The following is a 26014-nucleotide window of genomic DNA, read 5'->3' as shown; positions in this document are numbered from 1 at the left end:
ACCAAATCTACAGGGACATTATGCAGGGAGTTGAGCAGCGAGATATCTGTTCACAATAAACTTGCATGCCATACAATCAGGGAAGCAGAGAACCGAGAAGAAATTCCAAAGTCTCGCAATTCGAAGGAAAAAAAATATGAGAGTAGAAAGCTTTCCTGCATCTAGGAATCTCTATAGTATAATGGTAGGATTTTTATGCTTATCAGGTTAGTTTATATCAAGGGGGCACAAGTGCTTATAGTTCGTCAGAGCATATTCCATTAAAACACTTGTAAAAGAGGCAGAGAGTTGCAACATTTCGGTGATGGAACAGGGGGTGGAGTTCGGTTGATAGTGTGAAAACCTATTAAGTTGGAAACTCTTTTTTGAAAACTACCTAAGCGCAAGAGGCTAGTAATAGATGCACTAGCCCAAATGTAGCAACTATATTCTATGCATGGGTGAATAGTGGCTTTGTAGAGATATAGGATATTCTCAGATCTGAGTAATTTTCTAGCACAATGGGGAGAGCCGACCTTCTTTTTTTTTTTTTTTTTTTTTTTTTTGCAGCAACATTAGCAATGTCTTCAATGTATTTTTTCCAATTCATGTTGTCTGTGAATGTTAAGCTGAGGAATTTGAACAAAAAACTTTCGGGTAGAGTATTATTCGTCATGGCAATCATTGGTTGAAAAGGTTTCTTGTAATTGTTAATGGAAAGAAGTTTAGTCTTAGTAGCATTAAATGTTACCATCCATTTACATCCCCATTCCACTACTGACTGTAGGCCTTTCTCTAATGTTTCCGCCATTGCCTTAGATATGTGTTCATTCGTTTTCCCTGCATGGTGTCATCAGCAAATATACCTATTTCTGAGGCGATTTTTATCCGGAAGCTCATTTATGAATATCAGAAATAAAAAAGGTCCAAAGATCAACCCTTTGTGGTCCATCTGCATTTACATCATGTTGTTTTGAAGTACGACCATCGAGGACAACTTGGATTTTCCTCTTGTCTAAAAAGAATTTGATTATATTAATTGTTTTCCAATAATACCATATGATTTAATTTTCATGTACAGACCATCATGCCAGATCCTGTCAAAGGCCTATGATATATCTATGGCTACTGTCCTAGCCTCCCCTGCTTTAACTAGTGCATGGTGTATATGTTCAGAGATTACAATTAGGATATCTGCAGTAGAAAGAGCTTATCTAATTTCATACTGATATGTGGAAAGAAGTTTGAGGTGGTAGACTAGTGCTTGATTAAAGACTTGATGAGGAAGGATGCTATAATTGAGTGGGTTCTTTCACCAGAATTTTTGAAAACTGGTACCAGAGCTGCAATTTTGCAGCAGTCTGATAAGTAAGATTCGGTAAGGCATTTGTTAAAGAGTTTGGAGAGAACTGGGGCATCCTCAGCAGGGCATTTTCTTTTTAAAATTATATAGCAGAGATAAAATCAAGCCCACACGCCTTTGATGTGTCTAGGTTTTTTATATCATGAACACGAGAAGGGTCGATTTTCAAATCGTTGAGTATGGCTTCTGTTTGCAAAGGGGAATTTGGGAGGGACTGGCTTGTTGGATCTAAAGTGAAGTTAGAGGTGAATCGCCGGGCAACCAGGTTAGTGTTTTCCGTTGTCGTGCAAACAATCTCATGGTTGTTCGATAGTGAGGGCATTGTTGATTGCCCATTACTTACTACACGATTATAAATTTTCCAAAAATCATGAGTTTCTGATTTCTGCGACTCCATGCATTTTTCACAGAAATTAGGAACTCGCAGGTGATTTCAGCGTCTTCTTTTGACTGTGACTTTTCACTCTTACATTTATTTCTATCTTCTATAATTTTTCACTCTTACATTTATTTCTATCTTCTATAATTTTTTGCTATTTGTATTGGACTTACGAGGTGCCTTTAATAAGTTTCCAGACTTTTTTTTTTCGTAGAGGCATTTTTATTGATAGTACACACATGAAACTCTGGTCGTCTTTGAAGTAATCTCCTTTGGCTGCAATGCACTTGTACTGTTCCAACAACTTCTGGAAGGCCCCATAGAGGTTCTCTTGCATGAGCGTGTCAATGACCCTTGTCACAGCCTCTTTCCTCTCCTCAATAGTCTCATAGTGACAGCCTCTAAGGTTTTCCTTGAGCTTAGGGAATAACCAAAATCAGAGGGAGCAAAGTCTGGGCTGTATGGAGGGTGACGAACTGTCTTGATGCCCATCTTGGTCAAAAAGTCTGTGACAAGAATGAAACAAACTTTGCACAAATTTTTTGCATCTTCACTTCCTCACAAATAATTGTGTGACAGTTCCCACACTGACATCAAACTGTGCACTTATTGTTTCTATAAACACACGACGGTCCTTATCCATGAAATTCTTTATTTGCTCAATCAACTCTAGTGCTCTAACTTCCTTACTCCTCCCACACCTTTCATCATCCCTCACAGACTCCCTGGCTTCCTTGAATCTCTTATGCCACTTAAAAATTGATGCTCGATTCATGCAAGATGGTCCAAAATCTGAAGCACTCCATACGTTTCTGTGGCATTTTTTCCAAGTTTAAAAGAGAATTTTTATTGCATCTCGTTCTTCTAAAGTGTCCCAACGTACAGATTGCATTTTTGAAATTCACCAGCTGTGACAATCGGGCTTTATTAGGGTGTATTCCTGCTGTAGCTGTTCATTTGAACCTGAAATCATAAAAATTGCTCAGTCATCTCATACAATGTATAGCAATAACATACTGATTTTTCAAGAGTCTACAACAATTTTAAATGTCTGTACAAAAAAGTCTGGAAACTTATTGGAGGAATCTCGTATGTCAGATAAATTTGTGGAATGCATGCTGCCTTTGAGCACTGGCAGCTGCACAAGTAGAAGTGGACCATTGGGAATATTGGGGTTTGCTATTAAACTTCTATACGGGGAAAAGTGCTGGAATTTCTGCTTCGAACCATTCAGTATCCTCATTTGCACACTGTTCCACAGGAAGAGAAAAGATACTACTCTATGGAGCATCTCCGATGTGATCCCAGATGGCTTGGGGAAAAACATTGGTAAACAGACATCATCATTACTTTCAGAATTTAAGCTAATACTAAGTTAACTATGAATCTTAAGATAAAAATAAAATCTTAATTGTGCACATTCAAAAATATGCTAATTAAATAAGCATTTCCTTTTTTGGCCGACCACAATCTATTAGTCTGTTAAAGTCTATTGTTTCCTGAGATTCAAATGCCAACGATGCAATATCGTGCATATTTAGGAAATTTATATCCAGTTTAAGAAAGTTTCCAGAAGAATTTCCCCAAAAGTATGAGTTATAATCCCCTGTTCTTTGACCAAGAAGCGCCACTTTGTGACAGTTTAGTGAAATGCACCAAAAAAATGGCACTGTCCGTGTAATGCAGAAGTACGAAAAAAAGAAAAGAAAAGGGTAACGAAACTAAAAAGATTGTAGGACAAAGTTGTAAAAAAAAGAAATGAAAAAAAGAGGATAAAGGCGCGGGGGGGGGGAGATGGGAAAATAAAGAAATCCAATTTACCAGCAATGGGACTTCCAAAGAAAGATGATATCCCTTGCGACATGATGACAAGGCCAAAAGCATTTGTCAGTTTGTCAATACCCAAAAGTTCAACCATGATGATTGACCGTAGAGAAATGAAGGCAGCTGAAAAAAATAATAATAAAAAGACTTTATTGTCGTTTTCATTTTCTATAAGATCGAAAAATTTTGTTGAACAACCAAAAAGGTAAAAAAAAAAAACAAACAAACAAAAAAACAAAAAAAAACATATCAAAATGCGTCTACAAATAAAATATTTGATATACTATTTTATACTGACATCATATTGCATATGTCAGATCACTGAAGTTAAGCAACGTTGAGCCTGGTCATTACAAAATGGGCGACCAATTTGGGAAGTCCAGGTGCTGTATGTAGGCGGACGTTGACACCGCCTTGCAAAAAGTTGCAAAAACCTAACGTCATCTCCCTAACGGGGATATACCTGCAACTGGGGGACCGCTTGTGAATTTCATACTCCCATGAAACTTCTTCCTTTGGAGGAAGTCGGTTAAACCCTGGATAGGGTTGGTGCTGACTGCACACGCACGTATTGCATGTGTGCTTTCCACGAGGTTTGGTTGTTTACTTTTATGGCATATCAACACTTTTGGAGTTTTTTAATACCAAATCCAATCATTTTGGTAAAAGTTTTTATGCTTTATGTTCTTTATATCTGCACATATTTATTCATTGGTTGTTTTGTACAGGAAAATTGTTTTTACTTTTGTAGAACATAAAGTTTTGCAAAAGAATAGGAAAACATTCAGGCCTAGAAGTAATTTCTTTAAGCAGACTGATCTTGTAGCACCAGTACTCACAAGGGGTGCGAATACATGTGAAAACAGCAATGATGAAGAAACGGTAATTTCCTCACATATGCATGCATGAAATTCTTATAAGTCTGTCAAACACCAACATAAGAGGAACGTAAAACATAATGCATAAAATGGTGTGAATATTCCGACCGTAATTACTGATGTAAAATTATCTTAAAGATCTTTACACACAATTGAAATAAACATGTACTGCCAGGGTAAACACATTATGCAGAATGTATAGGATATGTAGAGTAAATGTGATTTATTTGTTTTGTCTGTTAACTGTTCTCAGTATAAATCTGTGACCAGTAAAAATTTCATACTGAAATAGCTAGCTGTTTAGAAGCCCTTAACTGCTCAGGAGCAAGATCTGATGGCACGGCATGATGTCAGCAATATGAAACTACACAAAAGCTAAAAGTCAGGCGAACATGTATGCCAGTCTTAGTCAAGCTTTGAATCTTTTGTATTTTCTAATTAAATAGTTTCATTCTCTTTTTGCCTGTATAATTTAGAGATAACTTTAGTGTGGTCTAAAGGCCCTCTGCATATAGTACACTAACGCGTCCATTCAATCGACTCATTTAGTGCATAACAGGCGAACAGAATTTTTTGTAAAAATGCTACCAAAAAATGCTCTCAGTTTCAAACATAAGTGAGACAGGGACCGACGGACAGAACTTCACATAGAGATGTTTGGACGTATCTAAAATAAGATGCGTCCATTCAATCTGCATGTTTCGAGATAGATATTCAAACTGAAGCTTAACAGACTGATTAAGTCAACAACTGATGGACAGAACCTTTTATACAGATGCTTGAGCATATTTGAATAGATTTATATTTCTTTCCATGTATTTGAAATACCAACCTTCGTGTGTAAATGACCAGAAACGACGGGAAAGACCCCTTTCACTAAGTGCTAAGCATTTGTTCACAATACAGAAAATATTCCTAAATGGAACTGTGTTATGTTAGAACGAAAATAATCATTCAATTAGAAAACGATAATAGTTAATTAATCAAATGTCCTTTTGCAAAGCAGTATGAAAATTAATCTTTAGACGTTGATCACATACACAAAGAATGTATTTTTCATCTCTTATGAATTTAATGTTTTAATCTTGCTGTTGGTGCGCTAAATTGCCACACTTTATGAAAATAGAAATGTTTGTGTGCTTGTGGATATGGAATGACATTGTAAAGTTCATATGTCGACTGTCAGCATACAAGAGCGCCGACTCATGTTTACACACAAGGAGGACCATGTATTATTAAAGCACGCGCACCTACTTCCTTGTTAATTTGCAAGTTTTATCATCCCTGCTTAAACGTTTCATCCCGAACAGACCAACATGCATTGAACGGGTCTCAATTTTATCTCCCGTCAGTTTCCATCTCATTACAGTAAAGATGGAGGTCAGTTATTCCTTCATGCTTTCAAATCTGCCGTGGATTCTCCACTAGAACCTAGATTTTGGAGTCTCCTTGAGTTCTTGCCGATTGCAGTGACACTATCGTCTCTAGAGTTTCAACATTTTTTTTTTTTTTTTACTACGCTTAAGATGGAAAAGTAATCTATTACGAAAACGTAATAGATATTCTAGACACTTATAGCATTACAACACTTGAATAAAAAAAAAAGAAAAAAATACAAAAGCAAGGCTACGCTGGCCTAAAAAAGATGTCTGGACAGCCCCGTCGGCATTCTCTAGTAGGAGCGCATCAGGTAATTAGCAATAAATAAACTAAGATCAGGTAAAACCTAGAAGGGTGGACCTCCTAGAACTAGACAACACCATACCTTACCCCGACAGAAAAAAAGGTCACCTAGTTCAAATATGGACCAGATTCTGTTGAACTGATTGTCGAAGATGTATCCTCAACTTAGTATGAAAAACACAACAATGGGTAAGATCAGGTTGAAACTTTGAGAAAAGTGTAATATCTGTTATGTTGGACTTAATATTTTTCGTCTTCGATCAGTGAATAAGTCTAGACTGAGGGAATTTTTTTTTTTTTTTTTTCGGGAGTGTCTAACTCTCCTCTCATCACGCTCGTATATCTAAAATTTTTGTTATTAGTTTAGGTAGGCTGTATTGTCATGCGTTTATATTCAGCATCTGACTATATATAAGAATTTAATGCTTTGGGTAGATGGGGCTTATCAGTCTATGAAGCTTCGTCCACGATCCCCACGAGCCAGTTTGACTAGAAAAATAACTTTGATCCCGAAACTCTGATGTTTTGTGGGCATACCCACCAGAGTCAACAATAAGGAAAAATCCAGAGTTGGAATCCTGAAGGAAGTCTGAGGTTATATACAACGTTCTGGAAACGCCTCTGATTCACTGGAACCATGTCTATTGACGCTTTCCTTTCCAATTAACAGGGACGTCCAGAAGTGCTTGCAGTGGGATAACAGCTTGCCCTCCACACTTAGTTTCCCAGCCTTCAGTGCTGAGCAGAACTCCATAGTCGTTCAGGATTGAAGGATATCTGTCACTAATTATATATATATATATATATAAAAAATCCTTCATCAGCATCTGTTTCACATCAATTTTTACATGCTTGTATGCGTTGGACAGCTTTAGAAAATTGACTTCCAAAATAACCTATCTCTGACCAGGTCTTTATTGACCCCACTTTTAAATTCATCTGTATCACTTCCTCTTATGTTTTCCTTATCCTTCCTCTGGTAACTGACCCTTCTTACCTTAATTGTTCTACGTCTATTAACCCAAGAGCGATCAGCCATTCTTTCACTGGTCCTGGATATGACCTTAAACTATATCCGATGGTGAGGCCCCAGCTTGCGGGCTTTGGAGAGTGTGGAGCCACTCTTTAATTGCCATTGCTCCCAGGTCCACTCCGACCCGGAGTGGTAATACCTGTTAGGGTCTCAACTATGGGTTGAATAGAAACCGACTTAAAAAAACAAATATACTCTATTAAAAAATTGTTCTTCAAAATCACTGGATTCGGCATTAAATAACCTGAAAAGGGTTGATATGCCGTAAAACAAAAACAACCAACCAACCATGTGGTCATACCATCGAAGTCTCATGTTCTGTACACATCTTTCTATACTGTCCAAGTTTAATCTTCCTCTGAAGTCATTAGAACCAAGTCCGATTCATATTACACATGCATCGTATTATACTCGTTTATTACTTGAAATTTGTGATCAGCTTTCAATTAAACTGAAAAATAATGCGAAATAGGATTTTGTTGTGCTTGTACAACATATAGACTGCTATTTAAGTAAGATTTTCAAAGTAAAGTTAATTCTTACGGTATGTTTTGTTTATTAAATTGTTAGGTGAACGTACAGAATAGTTAACAAATCCCACCTTCCCAATGTAAAGAATGGCTCTCTAAATAGCGAATATTTCAGCACGGTGCGTAAACTGCACAAGTACCGATTTTGTTTTTAGGTGCATTCTCACATCTCAATAAGAGTTCTTTTTTTTATCATTTTATCAAATATGAAGATTTTTTTTTTTTTTTTTTTTTTAATGAATCTTAATATTTTACAAACTACATAATCAGGAATGATGAAAATTAGTGTTGAAACTTTAAAAATCATTGAAAAAAAAAAAAGGTAATCTTGATTGAACTTACCAATGCACATACCATAGACGAAACAGTAGGCTGATAACTGTTCGTAACTGTAACAGTAAGGGACGAGGACTGTGCTGATCCCTCCCACCAGCAGAGATATGTAGTTGATCATTAGACAGTTGGCCCACTTCTGGTCACTGATCCAGCCAACAGCCACTCGGAAAATTGTGTTTGATATTCCGATGTAGGAGATGAATAATGATGCCCGCGGTCCACTGAATCCTAGGTTATCACCCAATGAAGGAAGATACGAGAAAGGAACAAAGAAACCTGAAAAAAATGCAATAATAAACTGCCAGAGTAATTACTTGTAAGTGAAATAACAAACTGTCACTAGCATATAAAAGTAATTTTCTTTGTGTAAACAAATAAAGCTTTCGGCATTTGATAATGTTTATCATTGGGATTTCGTCTACCTTAGCAATAGCCAAATGGCTTAGGGGTTATGAACTCTGACTATTGTCTAGACGGTCGAATTTCTATCCCAGCTTCAGGCAGTTGCTTGTCTACTGTGATACAGTGTTTGTGGATAACTAACACACACACACACACACACACACACACACACACACACACACACACACACACACACACACACACACACACAACTGTTTCGCTCTATCACAGCTCATCAGTGCGGCTAGACCAGCAACTATCTCAAACCAGGAGTGAAACTCAATCGTCTAGGCGACAGTCGGCATTTTCACACCGTTACGCTATTTGACTGCTGCTAAGATTGTTATGCGAATTACAATGTTGAAACATTGTCCAAACGCCCAACAAAGACATTGATATTTATACTAGCGGCAGTTTATTTTGCTTCCCAATATGCTCAACCCAAGATAGGGAGCATATATATATATATATATATATATATATATATATATAAATAAATATCTTTATATTAGAACCTATCGGGGTGATAGAGCAATTAAAAAAAAAAAACAAGAAAAATTTATGATGAAAATAAAAGTTGCAGACATTACAATATTTATTAATCCATCAAAAATTTCCAATCAAGAATTATAATAAAGAAAAATCATTGTTCCATTGATTTTCAAAATTAGACCCTTTTCATCAAACAAACATTAGTAAAAAAAAAAAAAATCACTGATTACCCTAAATTTGAAAATATAAAGCTTTTTTTGTGAACTAAAAGGCACTTTTAATAGAATTAAATAAAATAAGAGTGAAAGTAACAAAAATAAAAAAAAAATAAAAATCAATGATTAATCAACCAATCAATAAATTAGTAAATTAATCAACCAATCAATAAGCAGTAATGCCCAAACGGAAGAATCCAAAGTCTGGATGGATTATATCGAAATTAAACAAACAAAAAAATCAGTTAAATTTGAACATATATAATCAGAATAGCTGTATAACGATAGGTATAAGCAATATAGTATCAGTGTTAATTTTTAATGCTTTTCTTTCTTTGAGGAGGTATGGTAAGGTTTTGATGGTACTCTCCCCTAAATCATAAAACTTACAAAAAAGTAATGTACCCACTCAACCTCTTGCTTAGAAACCATAATTCACAAGAAGTTCAGTACTTAAGAAAAACTTAGACAGTTGGCCCACTTCTGGTCACTAATCCAGCCAACGGTCACTCGGAAAATTGTTTGATATTCCGATGTAGGATTGACATCTGTCAATCTCTCCATCTCGTTAACCTTCATCTTCAAGTGGGTTTTTAGCTTTAATAAGTATTGATTTATTAGTTAAAAAATAAAATAAAATAAAAATTCCCTGTGAAATTAATCGAATTTTACGAAGCACATACCGTAGAACTCCGGGACATGATGGCCCTAGGAAACGGTTTTTTAAGGTTACGATGTGGATTTCCAGTCGCTGGTTACGGTATTCACCCCGCCTTACGGTGTTATTTATAATGTTATTTGATTATATGCATGTGTATTATATACTGTACTGTATTTTGTTACTAATTTTTATTGCCGTACCCCAAAGTTCTATTGTACATTATAATTGTTGCTCATATACGCGCACCCACCGATCCTTTTAAAAATGTATTAATATACCTCCAACTTTGAGCTATATATTTTTTTATTCACTCTGAAAGTTTACAAACAAAACAGTAATAAGCAAACAATTAGGCACTAGATGTAGAGCAATTCTTTGCTTCGTGAATTCTTTTTTTTTTTTTTTGTATTTAACTTATTTAAAATGTGTTTTAGGTGCAAGTTTGGGTGAGCGAATCCCCTAAATTCAAAGAAGTTAATTTTTCATGTCATTGAAATACAGCTATTTGTTATTGAGTACAGAACACGGTAAGATTTCACTGGATTCATTCCAATGAACAAAACTTCACTGGAATTTACAGGGTGATAACTTCTTATACTTGAACTTTATTACCGAAATATAATTCTTACAACAAATGAATCGAGGAAAGTGGACCGAGAGTTGTGACGATACTCCTTCATTTTTTTATTCCTCACATTCCATGGGCGATATTTTTGTCAAAGAATAAAAAAAAAAAATGCTATTTTCCGGGTCAGCTGTTTTTGATGTGTTGAGATTTTTAATCCATTCAGCTGTCAATCAATCCATCCTGTTAACCCTCATCTTCAAGTGGGGTTTTAGCTTTGATAAGTGTTGATTTATTAGTTTAAAAAAAAAAAAAGAAAAAATTCCCTGTAAAATTAGTTGATGCGGTTCCCAGTTGTCTTGAAAAGCTAATGTCGATTTCTGACAATCATACTGAATTCTAAATAAGACTTCCTGCTATTTACTTTCTTATCATATTGATTTCTTGTAAGAATTATATTTCAGTAAAAAAATTACAAGCACTCAATAATAGGGAGTTATTTTCCAATAACTGTGTAGATAAAGTTACATGTATATATGCTTATATATTCCTATGTACAGAATTCACTCCTAAACTAGTTAATCGATAATTATGAATTTTGGAGTACGGCTGCTAAGCATAAGGGGGACATAATATGGGCTATATTTAATTTAGTTGTATGTAAAAATGCAGAAATTCTTCGTGAATATTCAACTGAATTTTAACTTTTAACAATGGATTAGACATCAATTAGTAAAAAATCCCAGATTTCAGTTTCTTTTGAGTATTTAGAAAAAAATTTTCAGGTGGTATAATACGAGTAATAATCTACTAGTGTTGGGACAATTAATCGGGAATCGAAAAATCGAAACTTTTTGGGGGATTGGAATAGGAAAAAAATGTGTGCCTATATTCTGATGTCAAAAACGATTCCTTTATCTTTTTTTAGTTTTTTTTTTTATTTGATTTTGTTTAAAACAAAACATCCCACTGTTGGTAGTAATAATAAATATTTATTGATTTTAAACTATTAGTAAAACTAAAATCTATAAATCACCCTCTCTTACAAGTGTTTTTACGTTTGAGAAAAAATATGCACCTTAACGTGTGTATTTATGGTGATCTCGGGAAAATAACAACTTCATAGTTAAATATTTAGAGATTTATAAAGAATCGGAATGTGTAATTGTATCAGAATCAGGAATTTAGTACGGACTCGGTAACTATATTAGAATCGGAGGAAAAATATTGGAATCGTCCCATCACTATATCTACCTTCCCTTCTAAATATTGTTTTAATTTGTAGGATTTTTGACATAGTTAAGTTTTAATCCTGGCTTGAAGCGCTTGCCTGTATAGCTACACTAAACAACTGTGATACAATAAAACAGTCTGCTCATGGATGACTATGTACGACCTACACCACTTACTGGATTGAGCACTGTGGTAAGTGAAAAAAAGCAAGCTAACATTAAAGCTCATACTTGTAAAGCTCTTCATGAAAATAAATGGAGTACTTTTTGATTGTTGACAGTATTTATGTAAACACGAGCGGAGGGGGGGGCGGCATTGCCTGATTATAAAATATGCTTAAATATGGTATTTTAATTTATGCAGATTTCGTATATATTATGAGTCAATTCTTTAGCGATTATTACATATTATATTGCACCCAATATATAAAGTAGTAATTTCAAAGTAAAAAAAAAAAAAAAAAAAAAGACATGGGTGCCATCAGCTAGAATGGAAACTGAAACCAAATCTTATAGGACTCCAGCCAGAGTCATTACCATTCAAGCTGTTGTCAGTTAGATAAGAAATAGCTAAAAATGAACTAATCTTAACGTATAAATATACATGCATGCGTCCAAGAGAAGTTTAAATTGACTTATGCCTGCCAAGTTCCAATTTCGTTTTTTATTTTTTTTTTTTTGACCCCTTAGCAGCTAATTTTACAGTGATTTGACCTGCCGGGCACTGTTCTATGATCTTTCGTCTTGGGAGATACAGTTTGCGAAAATGGAGACGGACAGACATAGTGAGTTTTATAAATGAGATTAAGATTTCACCCCCGCCAGTATCCTATATCTCTACACTATTCACTCATGCATAGAGCAATTTTGTCACATCGGTCCTGGTGCACCAACCACTTCCTCTTAAACAGGCTCCAAAAAAAGGACCTCTAATCTAATAGGTCTTACAATGTTTGCCACAATGCTGCATTCTAATGGGGTTTTTTTATACAAGGACTTCAATGGAACGTGTTCTGATGAACTTGCTACACTGGTACCATCTTGACGTAAATACCCCCCCCCCCGCCCCCGACAAATCCAATAATCGGCAAAATCCCATCCCTTCAATGTAGAGGTCGTCAAATACTGGAAGGCTTTCTATTCTAATAGCTTTTTTCAAACTGCTCGCCATTAAAACTCCTTCCCTGCTCCTTATTTCTTCATACCGATGTACAAGTTTAAGTGCAATGTGAACAATCATCTTGCTAAAGACTGATGTAACGAAACAATGTGTGAATAATTATTATATGTAACAATAAAATGCCTTATCTTATTATTGTTGCAATGTTCTATTTAAAAGGATATTGAGGCATTCATTTGCGTGTATAAGGTCTGCTATTTTGATCCTCTTTCTCTCATATATATGTGTGTGTGTGTGTGTGTGCCAAAACATTGTTAATTCACTACCACATAGCAGCAGATGAATAGTGCAACAGTTAGAAGCTTTGACTGTTGTTTGGGCAGTCGTGTTGCTGGTCTAGCCACACTGATGAGCTATAAAACAGTACTGTATGTGGATTATATATAATATATATAAAGTAATTTTGTCTGCCTATCTATCTGAGGAACAGTGTCTACAAAACAACTACATTTGAGAAATAAGTCTCCTGTGTGTCATGAGTAAGTTGCTGAAACCCATATTAAATAAAGTAGCCAACCACCTCAGCAGAAATAACCTTAGTGACATGCAATATGATTTCCGTTCTGCTAGATCTACAGCAGATGTGCTAACGGTTATATTTCATAGGATTAGTGAATCTCTCGACAAATGCTTCCTTTCTAGGGCAATTGCTCTTGACATATCAAAGGCCTTTGATAAGGTATGGCATAAAGGCCTACTTCACAAGATTTCCAGCTACGGTATAACTGGAAATGTTTTCTCAATTATTAAATCATTTCTCTCTGATAGGCTCATAAGAGTAGTGGTTGATGGGCAGAAATCAAAAGCCCACAGTATTAATGCTGGTGTCCTTCAGGGTTCCAACCTGGGCCCAACTCTTTTCCTGATCTACATCAATGATCTCCCTAAACACATATTTAAATCATTCGTTGACATCTATGCTGATGACACGACCATCTATGCCAACACATCAAAGGCCGTAAATGACAAAGTTCTCTCTGATTCTCTCTCCTCTGATCTTTAGCACATGGTACAATGGGGGAAGAGGTGTCTGGTTACTTTAAATGGATCTAAAACCAAGCTTCTATCTTTACATCACCAACGCTCTGATCCCCATCTGGCATCAATTGAAATGGATGGCTCTCGTCTTGGGGAGGCTCCATGTTTTGACAAGCTTTTGGGATTGACCTTTACTACTGATGTGAAATGGAACACGTACATCAAATCTGTTGCCAAGGTCACTGAAAAAATGGTGGGATCCTTCTATCGCTCCAGGTAGATATCTCACTGCTGATGCAATTCTCTATCTATATAAAAGCCAAGTACGTCCACATCTGGGCAGAAGCTGCTAAAAACAGCATATCCTGCCAAAATAGACTTCGTAGGTTAGTGGGGGATGCCCTTTTCTCTTCCCTGCAACCTCTCTCCCACAGAAGAGATGTTGCAAGCCTGTCTTTGTTTTATCGTTATTTCCATGGCAAGTGCTCGTCTGAGCTCCAATCTCTGGTCCCTCCTCGCCAATCTTTCACAAAAAAACACTCATCTAGCTGAAACCACTGTCAATAATTTTCCCCACTCTTTATCTGTGCCTAAATTAAAGCTTAGATTCCATGAACAAAGCTTCTTTCTTAGAAGTGCACGCCCATGGAACTCTTCCGTTTGCCTGTTTCCCATCTGACTACAACTTGGATGTCTTCAAGTCCAACATAAACAAATTCCTGATAAACTGTCCCCTTAAGACGCTTTATCAAATCTCCATTACTAACAATTACTATGATATTATCCCACATATTACTGTACACTTAGTAACCCTTATCCCTGAGTGGCCTCCGGGCCTTGATAAGTGGTGAAATAATAAATAGTAGATAAATCATTTTGTGGTTTACAGACCACATATATATATATATATATATATATATATATATATATATATATATATATATATATATAGGATTTGTACCTGTGCCAGTAAAAATAGCTACAAAGGGATCAAAATTGAAAAAAAATTTGGAGCTTGGCAAGCATAAGGCGACTTGAAATGCTCTTGTATGCATGCAAATATACATTTATACATTAAATTTAAACTGATGATAGGTTAAATGGTAACGAATAAAACCGGAGCACTAAATGTTTTGGTTTTGATTCTGAATGGTTAATTGTTGGTGTAAACTGCTTTATATCCTCCAGCAAAATCCAGCCAGCTGTGGTTCACCTCGGAATTTGGCGCTGCCATTGTGCGCAGAAATCACTATATAGCTTCCAATGTAAGAGATGTTGTGAAACTAACCTTTAGGACTGCCAGCAACCCTCGTAAAAGTAATAAAGAATGCAAAAGATTCGGTCATTTTGTCAGCATTTGACAAAGCAAAACTCTTTGTAGCAAATTCTACTCTTTGCGATCAGAGCCGCCTACCCTCCATATTTCCTCCTGTGACCGAAAACACTATATGATATAAAAATAACCGTACGTGATGTTGCCAAGCTTATCAAAAACCTGGATTCCAGTAAAAAGCAATTGATAGTAAGTAATAAAGCAATTGATTCCGATGGCATTCCAGTCAGTGCTCAAAAAGCTTCAACCTTAACTAGCTCCCAAACTTATAAAGCTGTTTAAACGATACCTTAAGGAGAAATGCTTCCCAGTACCCTAGAAAACTTCATCAGTCTATCTCGTATTTAAAAATTTCAGAGATCGGTCATCTTCCTCTCGGTACAGACCAATCAGCCTCCTGTGCATCATGAGTAAGTTGCTGGAATCATAAATGGAGAAGTGGTCAACCACTTCAGCAAAAATAACTTGCTCAGTGACCTGCAATAGGGTTTCCGTTCTGCGAGATCTACAGCTAATGTACCGTTATATCACACAGGATTAGTGAATCTCTCAACAGTGGCTTCGTTTCTAAAGCAATAGCGTTTGACATATCAAAGGCTTTTGATAACGTATGGCATAGAGATCTATTTCAAAAGATCATCAGCTATTGAATAGCTGGAAATGTCCTCTCAATTATTAAATCCATTTCTCTCTGATAGGCTCATCAGAGTAGTTGTTAATGGGTAGAAACCAGAAACTCGTAGTATAACGGATAGTATTATAGGCGTCCCACAAGATTCTATTCTGGACCAAACTCTCTTCCTGATCTACATCAATGATCTCCCAAATTCTTAGGTCATTCGTTGACATTTCTGCAAGCGACACCACAATCTATACTTCAAACACCAGTAATGACCAAGACCTTTCTGATTCTCTCTCTTCTGATCTTGAGAACGTGGTGCAATGGGGAAAAAGGTGACTGGTCAATTTTAATGCGTTGAAAAACCAAGCTTCTCTCCTTTCATCATAATCGCTTTGATTCCCATCACTCCCCAATTAAAATTAATAGCTCTTGTTTTGAGGAAGCTCCATGTCTTGACAAGCTTCTAAGACTGATCTTAACTCCTGATCTGAAATGGAACACATGCATCAAATTCGTTGCCAAGATCACTGGAATAATGGTTGGATCACTCTACCGCTTCAGTAGGTATCTCACTGCCGATGCGATTCTCTATCTGTATACGAGCCAGATACACCCTAAAATGGAGTACTGTTATCATATCTGGGCAGGAACTGCTCGACGTGCCCTATCCATCCTTGATAGCTTAAAACCGGCTTTGTAACCTAGTAGGTGATCCCCTTTTCTCTTCCCTGCAACCTCTTTCCCACAGAAGACATTTCAAGCCTGAGTCTGTTCTATCATTATTTTCATGGCAAGTGCTCGACTGAACGCCAATCTATAGTTCCCCACTTGACAAACTTTCACAATAAACACTAGCTACAACCACTATATACGATTTTCCCCATTCTCTATCTGTGCCTAAATCTAAACGCATTATGAACAAAGCTTCTTTCCCAGAACTGGCTACTTATGGAACACTTTTCTGCTGGTCTGCTTCCTGGTTAAATACAACATGGTAACCTTCAAATCCAATGTAAACAAGTTCTTGTTGAGCCGTCTTCATAAATAATCAAATTCTACCCAATTTACACTATTAACGATTCCTGCACTAGCACCTTACATTCATTAACCCTTATCCTCGAGTGGCTTTTGGGCCTTGATAACTAGTGACTCCCAAGTAAAAAAAAAAAAAAAAATGTTAGGTGGCTGGCTATTAGAGAAGCTATCTTCTGTAAAAACACCGACTATAAGAAATGACGTTACACAAGATAATATAGAACAAAAAGCGGGGGGGGGAGACCTTGCTGGAAGCTTGAAGCAAGAAGACATGATAAGAATGAATTAAGGATTTATTATAAACTAAGAGGCCAGGCCTTAAAAATTCGTAGCTCAGATATGCACTCCCCAAGTAGAGAAGGCGATAACATCAACAGCCTTATAAAATGGTCCGTCTCTAAATTTGATATAGTTCTTTATTGTTGTACTGGCTTTGATTACAAGGCAAGAATGCATTCCGATGGGGAGATAGTCCCCATGGGATGACGAGCGACGACGTCCCGAGTGAGTCTCAAAAGATTACTGTGGCTGAACGTTGAAGATACAAGATATGACTTAATTGTACAGTTACTTGTTGATTTGTATTCGATAAGAAACCTATATTTTATTTGATCGTAACATATGAAACGAGAGAAGGTAATGTAACTCGTCTACTTCCCTATAGTGTTTATACTAGTAGAACTATTCTGTGAATAGCATAGCATATTTCTAATAGTTACTAAGAAAAGTACAACCAGTCCAATATTTAATAGGCCCTGTCGGTTAGAATATACCGACTGCCCCCCTGCAGAGGGTAAAAGTCCCTCAATTGGGGTCCTGGATATGACCTTAAACTATATTCAGTGGTAAGGCCCCAGCTTGTGGGTTTTAGGGAGTGTAGAGCCACCCTTTAATTGCCATTGCTCTCAGGTCCACTCTGACCCTGAGTGGTAGTACCTGTTAGGGCTCCAACTATGGGTTAAATAAAAACCGACGTGAAAATAACAAATATATTCTATTAAAAAAATTTTTCAAAATCTTTGGATTCGGCATTAAATAACCCGAAAAGGGTTGATATGCCGTAAAACAAAAACAACCAACCAACCAATATTTAATAGTTTGCTTATTCACCCACGAATAGATCGGAATATAGGAATTTCTGGTATAGGTTTATATTAAAAAAAAGTTGATTAGTTAAATGTGTCTAATTTTCTACTATACTTTTTACCTGTTAAAAGCGAGCAAAAGTTATAGGCTGTTGATTTTAAATAGGTGCTTTATATGAAATTGATGGTTGGCTATGGTTAAGTTTATGCCCATTTTTGTATTCGATATTAATCCCTAGTAATCTCTGTGCTGCGGACAGATACCATAGTACTTAGTTCGCTGCACCTTAAAACAAGTCTATACAAGATTTCAGCCACATTGATTCAGTAGTTTACGATAAAAAGTGAGAGTAAATCTGGTTTTGTGGTGTATAATCTCTATTAATCCCTAACTGTGCACCGAATGTATACCATAATATTTACTTTGTTGCATATTATAATGAAGGGCCATACAAAATTCAGTGAGATCGATCCAGGAGTTTCCGAGAAAAAGTCGGACAAACACACACACACACACATATAAGTAGTAGCGTTTGTATGTGTATGTCTGTGTGTACAACTCTCCTCCAGCCCAATAAGGTCCTGGATATGACCTTAAACTATATTCGATGGTGAGGCCCCAGCTTGCGGGCTTTGGGGAGTTTGGAGCCACCCCTTAATTGCCATTGCTCCCAGGTCCACTTTGACCCGGGGTGGTAGTACCTGTTAGGGTCCCAACTATGGGTTAAATAAAAACAGACCTAAAAAATATGTATTCCATTAAAAAATTGTTCTTCAAAATCAATGGATTCAGCATTAAATAACCCAAAAAAGGGTTGATATGCCGTAAAACAAAAACAACCAACCAACCTCCAGCCCAACCCACTGGACCAATCATGACCAAACCTTGCATGATGATGGTCCCCCACTTAGGGATGGTGCACACCATTTTTCAAGATTAAGGTCAAAGTCATGGCCCACAGCACTGGACCGATCATGACCAAACCTGGCATAATGATGGTCCCCCACCTTGGAATGGTACACACTATTTTTCACGGTCAAATGTTAAGATCGAGATTTTGCTGTACACTTGGGTACCCGCTTCACAGTTTACTGAGTATACAGCAAAGTCCCGTACAAAGCACAAATATCTTTGCTAGTCTCCTATATGATAAAATGACTGCAAAAATTCCTCTCTGAGCCAAAGTATCGTAGGTTTGCAACAACAGATGCCACATACAAATTCAATACACCTATCCTCATAGTCACTATCTTATGTAGCTTTTGAATATAATTTTAGACACATTCAGTTGTGATAATATTATGCTACATTGCATCCGACGAACAACACCATCACAGTCGCAACATCTTTAGAGGAAGGAGTCCCTATTTTTCTCTCTATTTACTCCTTCCACACTGCTACCAGTTGTCACTGAGTTCAATTCTACATTTTCCACTGATACTGTGCTCACACCGATCGTAACTGCCTCATAGATACATACACATAACCAGCCTTTGAGATTTGAAAAAAAAAAAAACACCGGTCGAGTGTGAGGGAAAATTTACTCGCCCCCAAATATTTTTACTCGTCCGACTTTGTCTTTGTTTCAGTCAATAATAGTAAATAATTTTACAACAATTCAGGAAATTACCGTGTGTATAATATAACAAGAAAATATTTGTTTAACTCTTGTAAATCAACTAATTTATTACTACAAACATTTCAGTAAATATTCAACAAAACGTAAAAATACAACACCAGTTTCTTTATACAGCATCATTCATATTATTGTTCCATAGAAATAAGAATCATTTCTTCGGATGCTGATGCGTAGTATCAAAATAACAATTGAAATATAAACAATTCAAGACTGTGTTGATTGGTACCGTTAGAAAACGAATATATCTAACTTTATACACACAGAAAACAATGTAAAATCACACCCTTGAAATAAATATATTTTAAAATGCAAAGCAAATATTAGAGATTCATTTTTTCATTAAAACATTTCAATATGAAGTCTCTAATTGAAAAATATTCTGAAACATACAATCATTCCAGCAACTCAAAATATCAGAAATAGTTACTTACAATAATTACTGAACAAAACTTGAAGCGAGATCATAATAAAAATGGAAATTTAGCATCATATAGCATTGAACGTTTCAGCGAAATTTATATAGATTAACCTAGTAATTAAATAGCTTTGTTAATGAAACAAAGGTTTTTTTTATACATTTATTCTATATTTTTATTTTTTACAAGGCAAGTCGAAATATTCTATCATGTATAACATGTTGCTAATGATCAGCCGTCTTGATATTTTTGTGTTTACATTTTATAATTCATGTCCAGATTTACTTATATCCTGATACATTTCTATCGTCCCTGGAATAAATAATGTTTATTTACGAAGAAACAAAACTGAAGCGAAAACTGATTACTTGTTGTATAATTTAATTTTCGGAGCGTACTTGACGGAACGATGCGTTTTTTTATCCTTCTCAAATGTTCGTCTTTACTTTTGTAAGCATGAAGTGTATGTAGTTGTCGCGTCAAAGAATTTTTTTCCGAATGAATTTCAAAATCAGAGAGCTAAATGAAGGCGACATTTTGACTATACGCAGAATGTGTAAATTTGACCCCTTGTTGACCTTTAGCGTGACCAGTCTTTTTTCAATACGATATTCCAACGGTCTCACAGTTAGAGATGAAAGAATTCACAAATGATGAGACATAGGTCATTCTAAGTCACCATATATTTGAGAGTTGTAAAATAAATGAGTTTTTCCCGTTTCTTTATTTAAAGAAATTTTATCGACTCGCGGGCGAGTGATTTACGACTTAAGTCGCTCCAATAAATTTTCAATCTACTGTGGCGACCGGTCGTGTAACGTGTCAAAGGCTGCACATAACATAATCTTCCTAATTTCCGATTCATAAATAATAAAGTCTCCCTCGCCTAATTCCGTCCATTCTGATTGGCTGAGCTATGACAATTCTCATATTCCGGAATCCACTTATTGGCTTCATAAACGAACATTTATTTAACATTAAAATATGGCGTCGCTAAAAGACCTTTTTCCCTGGCATAGGTCATTACAGAAATGGAATATAGACAAATATAAGAAAGAAAAAATATCTAAACAAACGTTAAATAACTCATTTACTCGCTTTCTTTTACAAGATAGTTTGGCACTAGAAAATTCTCCTACAGCGATGACGATTACGTATAAAATTCGTCTTCTTTGTAAATGTCGCCGTCAAAACATCAAATTTTCATTTTACCATTAAACACAAAGTGTGTACATTTGTGCGTTTTTTATATTATGCCGACAAAAAAACAAAAACAAAAAAAAACAGAAGTTTACTGAACAAAATCAACTTAATTGAAGAGGTTGGCTCCTAAATATTTCCGTTTTTTTTAAATATACCGAAAAATATTACGAAAGTTTATTGATTTAACGAATGAAATCGAACTTATTTCTTGCAACCAATTTTATTTCCGCTCCATATTTCTTTGAAAATAGGCACCTCCCATTGCGTTTTTTTACTATTATGCCGAAAAAATACGGAAGTCTATTGAATAAAATAAACTACATTGAAAAGGTTAACTCCCAAATATTTGCGTTTTTTATATCATATAGCACGACCTTCCTTTGCCAACGATTCTATTTACGCTAAATATTTCTTTTTTCCTTTTTCATCGTATAAAAACTATCTAAAAAAAAAAAAAAGACGTGATTATATGCATCGATACTTCACCACGATACATTCATTTTGGCCTCAGTTGTCAGTGCCTGTGGTCTGGCAGTGGCTCCTGCTAATAATCGTAGTTCAATTTTTTTTTTTACAGGTGGGATGGGGCATACTTCCACCGTGCAACGCCGGTAGACGGGTCATGCTATATATATATATATATATATATATATATATATATATATATATATATATATATATATATATATAAACAAGCAAAATTCTTTTGAAAACCACATAAGACTCGATCATTTTTCATAGATAAAATATCCGTCTTTAGAAACCGATTGTTTCACAACAAAAATAAAAGCATTACCCTTTTTTTTTATAATTAGGAGATTATTTTTTCGTGCTGTTATCGAAGCATTTATCCAATGTTATTAGTATTTATTTGCTTCCCCACGAAAGCAAAATGCGATACAAGGTCGTTTTTAATGCGTGTGTGTGTGTGTGAGGGGGGGGACAAGCCCCGCCCCCCCCCAAAGGCAAAAGGGGCATTCTGGTAGGGACCAAAAATAATAATTGTCTCGGTATAGAGGGTTTACCCTCCATTGACAGAGACGAATTACCTTAAAAGTAGCATCGGAACAAATACTACACTTTGAGATTGGCTCGAAAGCCAAAAACAGAAACATCTCATAGATGCTTTAATTACCTTTCTAGCTGCCACGTTCTTTTAAATTTCTATATACAAGATGTTTCTAAATCTTTCAAATAGCACTGGACGAACGCTTCAATAACGCACAAGAAGAAACGACCCTACTAATTAAAAACGTAAAAGTAACACATTTTTGTTTTTGTTGTTAAACCTTGTTTTCTGCGGGGGGGGGGGAAGGAGGTGTATTTTTCTCCGAAATTAATGTAATGAAAATAAAGAAAAACAAATTGAATGATTTTTTTTATTAAAAAAAATATTTGCATCTTATATATGGTTTCTAAAGCATCATGCTTTTTTTTCTTCAAATTGAAATTATTGAAAGATGCTTTCAAAATAACTTTTACCATTTTTAATATATATATATATATATATATATATATATATATATATATATATATATATATATATATATATATATATATATATATATATATATATGATAGTGTTAAGACGATTAATCAGGAATCGAAAGATCGGAACTTTTTGAGGTATCGGAATCGGAAAAAAATTGTTCCTATTTTCCGATGCTCAAAACGATTCTTTTAATTGTTTCTATTTGTTTGTTTTGGTTCAGAAATTAATTTTCCTGTGGCTCGTATCAATGATGAAACGATAAATATTTATTGATTTTAATCTATCAGTAAAAACTAAAATCTATAAATCGCTCCTACAAGTGCATTTTGTTTGCGACTTTTTTTTTTTTTTCTTTTTTTTAGAGTCCCCCTAATGAAAAAAAAAAATCAATTCTATATTTAGAAATTTAAAAAGAATCGGAATTGAGAATTTAGAACAGAATCAGTAATTGTATCGGAATCGGGAAAATATTGTAATCACTAATATATATATATATATATATATATATATATATATATGATTGGAGTTTAATACAAATTCCAGAGGTCGACAAGATATACCTGAACAAAGTTGATGTAATCAACCGAAACGTTGTGAGAATAACGTCTAATATCCGAACAGCAGATTGCGAAACATAGTCTAACTCAACATTGTCATTCTTTCTGATGTTTTCTTTGCATCTATGAAAATTTTTGCATACAAAGCTAAAAAAACAAAAAAAAAATGTAAGAGATGATAAAAAGCGAAAAGGACTTACCAAGCATGTGTAGAACACATGACAAACAGTAGAGCACAAATGTTGGTCGTAAAAATAAAGAAAAATCGACGTATTTTTTTGCCGCGAGGCACGTCTTTTCCCATAACGATCTACTCGTTCCGTCGGCATCATATGACTCTACAGGGACTTCAACCATACTGGAGATGAATTCGTTCATACTAGGAGACCTCATCTTTTGTGCCAAATGTAGGACGCTTCCGGTGTAAAGTACGTCCTTCCGGTAGAATGGCGTAATTGGTTTTGAAGTCCATCGCATGAGCACTTCTGTTGGAATAACATCTTGACTTTTTGCTAGTCGTGCAATCTTTGACTGTTTATCGTTGTACGCGTTAATACGTGCGAGCGGCAAGAAGCCATCTCCTGTTCCGGTAATATCAAGCGAACGATGTCGCCTGGAAGGATTTCGCATTGCACTGTCCTCGGCTTTTAAATGATTTATGGCTTTATTATTGATCTCTGGTGGGCGAAGTTCGGTGATTGTGTCTACTATCAGTGTCTCTGTCGGCACAATGCTTTTTGCGGGTCGCAGCGGGCGATAGAAAGCCCCAAATATAACACCATGCAACACAAGGGATGAGGTGATCCACATCGCACCACGCCAGCCAAAGAACTGAAGTAAATAACTCGAAACTGGAGCGAATAGAAAAGTCCCAATTCCAGATCCACAAACTGCGATCCCAGTTGCAAGGGCGCGCTTTTTGTCGAAATAATACCCAACCATAACAATGGCCGGCAAATACATGAAACCCAAACCAATACCTGTGAAAGATACATGTGTATATGATATATTATTTGATTATGGGTATGAGAATTAAAAAAAAAAAATTGAAAAAATTAAAAATTACAATATGAAACAAAGGTACTGATCCAGAACATAACCTAAAATCGCATTGGTATCTTCCTGCAGTTTACGGTAAGCAGCCGAAAAAGTTGCAGGAAAAGCCGACGCGAACACTGCCAGACGATTACTTGAAAACGCTGGAAACAAAACTTCAGCAAAAATAAATAAATAAATAAATAAGTTTAGTCATGATAGACTTATTTGAATATTTTTCTCAATAAACGTTTCAAAGAAATAAGTTTGTTTTACAACGAAAACATGGAAACAACTATGATCGAAAACATTTTTTCCAGAAAAGTATCAGAAAAGTGTTATTTTCATACCCTATTAACGAAAACAATTTTGTTATCTATTGACATGTAATTGCTGACTGACTAATCACTGCAGAATTTGCCATACTATAAACTGCCATTTAATACCGATACGAGCTTGGGTCAGGTTCTGAATCAGTACATAAACAAATTACCAGACAAACAGAACAAGCAATTTGTCATAAATATAAGATATTATCATGTTTCGCTTTTCGGTGTATTTCGTGGTAAAATTATAATCTTACCCCTGTGTGTTGTGCCCGAGACAAAGTTCGTCTATAAAGGGTTGGTATACTCAGCAACATGAGATATGATGCCAACAACATATTACACTAGGAATCTCGAAAAACATAGCTATGTAGAAATGGAAGTCGGTGATCTTGTATGTTATATTTGTAATAAAATTCCTAAAAGTAAATCTAGACTATTGAACCATTTGTGTGCGTACAACCGGATATCATCGTGGAGATGACCTTCTATAATTAAGTGAAAATGACCTTATACGTGTGCAATATATATATACACGTGCGAGTCAGCTGAGCAACATGCCAGCTAGCGTTGTCATGAAAGAGAATTGGTACCTTCATATTAACCAATCTCGGGTACACAAGTTGGAGCTTCTGGTGCATTTCATCAATTTGTCGGCAGTACTTCTCCACCGTAATCGTTTCGCCCGGATTCAAGAAACTGATGGATGAGACCGGTCGCAGACCACCAAACAGTCACCATAGCCTTTTTTTTTTTTTTTTTTTTTTTTTTTTTTTTTTGGTGTAATTTCGGCCTCGGGAAGTGTTATGGAGCTTCTCCGGCATCCAACCACTGTGCCGAACGTCGTCGGTGTTCATAGAGAATCCACTTTTACCATAATGGATGTAAAAAAATTATAAATCAAAGAGCCAGCTGACCGGTTTCGCACCTCGCTCAACAGAACTAAATTGACGTATAATTACGATTAAAATAAATTATATGAAATGTAAATATGGCGGGACACTAAAAAAGCGAGTGGGGGGCACTTAAGCACGTAAAGAATCAAATGGAAGCCACATCAAGTCCTAAAAGATTTTCTTTTTGCTTAATTTCCCCTTTCGATTTTTTTTGTGTTCCCCGCTATATTTACATTTACGATATTTTTTAAAATCGTAATTATCCCTCGATTTAGCGCTGTCGAGCGAGGCGCGAAACCGATCATACTTTATTTTTTAAATTCATTTTAACAAAAGTTGTTCTTTACTTTATATATAAACAAGAACAGAAGTCAATCATGAGACTGTATACGTTCGTTTATACGGCATAATCACGTTGACACACCGGTTCCCGCTGGATCACCGAAGTTAAGCAACGTTGAGCTTGGTCAATACTAAATGGGTGACCATTTGGGACTTCCAGGTGCTGTGTGATCTCCGCTAATCTCGGCATTGTTTCCAGTCGTCCTGGTATTCTCCTTGCCACTGGGCCCGAACAGTGACGATTCAGGAGAGGTGTGGTTAGGGATTGCGCGACCCTTGCGTCACAATTACACGCGCAACTG

At 35.9% G+C, this 26014-nt stretch overlaps 1 protein-coding gene across 3 annotated transcripts in view; it reads right to left on the bottom strand.

Moving 5' to 3' along the window:
- Positions 1-26014, bottom strand: part of LOC145277658 (monocarboxylate transporter 12-like) — a 186837-nt gene that overhangs the window by 9430 nt on the left and 151393 nt on the right. For all 3 annotated transcript variants that reach the window (XM_080129291.1, XM_080129292.1, XM_080129294.1), the window contains exons 4-6: positions 23314-24093; positions 8012-8281; positions 3543-3668 (exon numbers count right to left, since the gene is read on the bottom strand). In XM_080129291.1, the coding sequence (XP_079985417.1) occupies positions 3543-3668; positions 8012-8281; positions 23314-24093 (1176 nt within the window). The remainder of the gene's footprint in view (positions 1-3542; positions 3669-8011; positions 8282-23313; positions 24094-26014) is intronic.

The sequence above is a fragment of the Euprymna scolopes genome, chromosome 6 (assembly GCF_053919585.1).
Source record: "Euprymna scolopes isolate OS-2025 chromosome 6, ASM5391958v1, whole genome shotgun sequence".
NCBI lineage: Eukaryota > Metazoa > Mollusca > Cephalopoda > Sepiida > Sepiolidae > Euprymna > Euprymna scolopes.
Note: the sequence above shows the minus strand (reverse complement) of the source record. Positions and strands in the feature narration are given on the sequence as shown.